Source organism: Austrofundulus limnaeus, unplaced genomic scaffold (assembly GCF_001266775.1).
Source record: "Austrofundulus limnaeus strain Quisiro unplaced genomic scaffold, Austrofundulus_limnaeus-1.0 Scaffold25, whole genome shotgun sequence".
Classification (NCBI taxonomy): Eukaryota; Metazoa; Chordata; class Actinopteri; order Cyprinodontiformes; family Rivulidae; genus Austrofundulus; species Austrofundulus limnaeus.
In genome coordinates, this window is record NW_013952427.1 from 1274258 (window position 1) to 1278290 (window position 4033).

At 39.5% G+C, this 4033-nt stretch overlaps 1 protein-coding gene across 1 annotated transcript in view; it reads left to right on the forward strand.

Annotated features, from left to right (window-relative positions):
* Nucleotides 1-4033, forward strand: part of LOC106514990 (talin-2) — a gene marked incomplete in the record, with an annotated part of 96655 nt that overhangs the window by 49806 nt on the left and 42816 nt on the right. The window contains 5 exon segments of the mRNA XM_014004547.1: nucleotides 439-647; nucleotides 1545-1643; nucleotides 2308-2475; nucleotides 2800-2934; nucleotides 3217-3376. Of these exon segments, the coding sequence (XP_013860001.1) occupies nucleotides 439-647; nucleotides 1545-1643; nucleotides 2308-2475; nucleotides 2800-2934; nucleotides 3217-3376 (771 nt within the window).

The following is a 4033-nucleotide window of genomic DNA, read 5'->3' on the forward strand; positions in this document are numbered from 1 at the left end:
AGTACTAAGAAAAAGTAAAATAAAACACATTTCACTCTTTTTTCTTCACAGTGTTATACTTCTGGAATAAAAAGAGAGATGCAAAGGTTAATTCAATAAACTTTGATTATATTGATTATAACTCAAATAGAAGATTAAATGAGATAACATACATATAGGACGTTGTCCTATTCACTTAAAGAAAATAAAAACACTTTAAAATGATTTTCTTCTTATAAGGGAAAAAAATAAAATCAAAGACAAAGAAAATAAACAATAGAAAAGTTTTTTTCACCAGGGTTACCTCTACATTAGCACCTCTAGTAATATATTTACTGAGAAAAATGGTGACAGATATTTTGGTCTCTTGGTCCTGTTTAAGTTGGGCACAGCTTTGTTTCGTTCACGGTATTTAGTTCACCATTTCCATCCTGCCTCCCCCTCACTTTCCTTTTCCAGGTGACCCCACCGACACAGACTACACAGCGGTGGGCTGCGCCATCACCACCATTTCCTCCAACCTGACGGAGATGTCGAAGGGAGTAAAGCTGCTGGCTGCGCTGATGGAGGATGACGTGGGAGGAGGGAACGACCTGATGAAGGCTGCCAGGACACTTGCAGGTGCCGTGTCTGACCTCCTGAAGGCCGTGGAGCCGGCTTCTGGAGAGGTGAGCTTTGAATCACTTAAAAAGACCAAAGGTGTGATGGGTGGGGGAAAAAAACTACAAATATATTCCACAGAATGTTCTCTGTGTAGAAAGAAAGTGAAAACAGAAGACTAGAATTATGCACAATAGTGAGCCCATATCAAATTGTGGAGGGGAGTGTCTGGCAGAAAGTAAAAAGCGAGGAATAACTACTGATTTAAATACAGTCAGTAACCAGACTCTTCAGCTTTTGTGTTTCTGATTTGATGTCAAACTGCCAACGCAAAAGGCTAATTAAATTTATTACAGAGCAGCTGCATCCTGAGACAACTTGTCTTTTCGTAGAAATTCTGTCCTGCTTCGAAACTCAAACTAATTACGTTTGCATCCTCCACTGCTTGACTCCAGTTAACTGAACTGCCCTGGGTGATCTGTATAAAAAAAAAAGAAGAAAAAAAACAAGAGTCTGAATTCACTGGCAGAGCATCCTCTGTCTTAAAGAGTCAGAAGTCAGTCTAAAAATACTGAGGACAACCATTATGCGTTTGCAGACCTTTAATCTTTTTATCACAGTTTGTGAGGGCGGCTGGGTGTTTTGACGTGACAGGACGATTTAAAAAGTTGCTGTAGGATTCCTCCAGTTTTTCATCCAGGGCATCATAATCATAACAAACTAAATTAATAGCAACAGAGTTGTTTCTTTTTAAATTTAAAGGTATTCATCTTCTCATCCAAGAACTCTTGCCTTTATTTCAGTTTTGTAGGATTCTTGCAGCATGTCATGTGTCATCTATATGTTTTAAGATGTTCTTTGGTCACAAAACAGTTGATCAACTAAACCTTAAAGCCTCTAAAACTTCAATATACAGCTTTATTTTTGTACTGGTGATTTTTTTTTCTGTGTTTGTGTGCCTACAGCCCAGGCAGACGGTGCTGACAGCAGCCGGAAGCATCGGTCAGGCCAGCGGAGATCTGCTGCGACAGATCGGAGAAAACGAGACAGACGAGAGGTTCCAGGTAACCTTTCAGCCTCTACTTTTAGTAACATTTATTTAAAAAGAAAGAAAAACTGTGTTGGAACTGCCACTCAATTCATCATAATTTTCAGTTTCAATGTGAGGGACACAGTTTGTCAGAGTTTTAAATCACAAAAGGTTTAAATAGAAAGCTGTGTATTTGTATCAGTCAACAGTGGTTTTTCAAGTAGGGGTTTGGACCCTGCTGTGGGTCATGAAACACCAAGGAAAGGATCTTGAGTTGATTCTCTTAAAAAATGTAAAGGATTTCTAGTATATTTTAATGATAATTGTCAAAACATAAAAACCTCTAGTCTTAAATGTTTATACTTTATACATTCTTGTTTAAACTCCTTTAAACATTGGATCAGTTAAAGTTAGTGTGACAGAGCTATACTACTCTGTGCAACTAACATGTCTTACTCTGTTTTTAAATATTATGTATTGATTATAGGTACAGCCTTTAAAAAGAAAAGGTTTCTTCCATTTCAAGATAAAAGAAAATGCCTGTAGAACCTCATTTAGTGTGTCTTTACACATCTACAGAAAGAAAACTTTGGCTTTAAAAGGCATTAATGGTGCAATAACACTTAAGAGAGAACGGTCAAAATATACTAACGCAGAAATAAAACGTTTCCTCGCATTTACCTCCCATTCTGTTGCAGGACGTCCTGATGAATTTGGCCAAAGCAGTCGCCAACGCAGCAGCCATGTTGGTGTTGAAAGCCAAGAACGTGGCTCAGGTTGCTGAGGACACGGTCCTGCAGAACCGGGTTATAGCGGCTGCCACGCAGTGTGCCCTGTCCACCTCACAGCTGGTGGCATGTGCAAAGGTATAAGAGCATGCATTGTACAATGAATTTTAAATGATAACCGATGTTGATTATTATTTTTTTGCTAATCATATGTGTAGTTCAACTCTCCACATGGCAGTGAGATGAGACCTCTTAAGTCATATTTTTTTAAAGCTCCCCAGTTTTAAATGTGATTCATTGATGGAAAGGTCATACAAAGGACTTATATGTGGTTTTTGTTTAATTTATTTATAATATAAATGTATATTTTTAACTCATTGCTAAGTTTTCTTTTTTTCCTCTTTGATACTCTTTATTCCTGCTCGACTGTGTTTTACATGTTTCACCTTGTGGCTGCTGCAGGTGGTGAGTCCCACCATCAGTTCCCCAGTTTGCCAGGAGCAGTTAATCGAAGCTGGGAAATTAGTGGACCGATCGGTGGAGAGCTGCGTGCAGGCCTGCCTCTCAGCCACAGAAGATGGAGAGCTCCTCAAGCAGGTCAGCTTTACTCATCCACTGAGCTTTGCTGCAATAAACGTTAGTGTCCCACCTCATGTTGCTGGCTTTATGTCAGATAACAATTAAAATCATGCAGAAAATTAGTTACAACTGACAAAATATTTACAAAAGAAAAGCAAAAAAGTGTTATTGTATTGCTGAGGTAAACTTTGTGCTCTAAAGTCCAGATTATTTAGTCTGTTTCTCCCCAGTTTGATCAAATATAATAATAAGTGGTAATGAAGTATAAAAAGTGCACTGCTGATGTGCGTCTCAATAAAGGTGAGCGCTGCAGCCAGTGTGGTGAGTCAGGCTCTGGCAGATCTCCTGCAGCATGTCCGTCAGTACACCTCCAGGGGAGAGCCAATCGGACGCTACGACCAGGCTACTGACACCATCATGAATGTCACTGAGAACATCTTCAGCTCCATGGGAGATGCAGGTGAGTCCAAACAAGCATTTTCCCCTTTTAGGGCTACAAAAACGAATAGATAAAAATCAGTTATTAAAAGAGTTGGCAATGAATTTCATTATCGATTCGTTGTGTCGCGCTATTTTTGCGTCTCTTGCCATGTTGCGGAGCCGTTTACATCCCCCGCAGAGTGTTGTTAATGCTGGCTGACTAAATAAGGTTTAGGAAGAAAGAAAAAACCCTACCTGTAAAGATCCGCCCTCTCTGAGACCGTCAAGTGAAAAGCAGAGACTTCGAACTTTAAACCAGTTTTTAAATTGTGTTGTTAGGCCAAGTAGTTCCGAAGATATGATAAAAAGTATATGCTACATTAAATTTTTCTTAAATAACGGTCTGATTTGATGAGAGCCACATTGCAAGGAAGAAGCCCATCCCGTGGAGAAAAAAAAAGGGTACCTCAGTCCACCATTTGTTTCCTCCTCTCAGGCCAGAAATATGTAACCCTCGTCTCTGTTTATTTAACAGGAAAAGATTACTAAAAATCAAGCCTGACTCAGCATAATTGCTGTTTTACAGCAGGTTCCTGTTCTGCAGCACATAAAACACTCAGAATTACAGCATCACAATCACATCATTATACACCAGGGGTGTCAAACTCCAGTCCTCGAGGGCCGCTATCCTGCATGT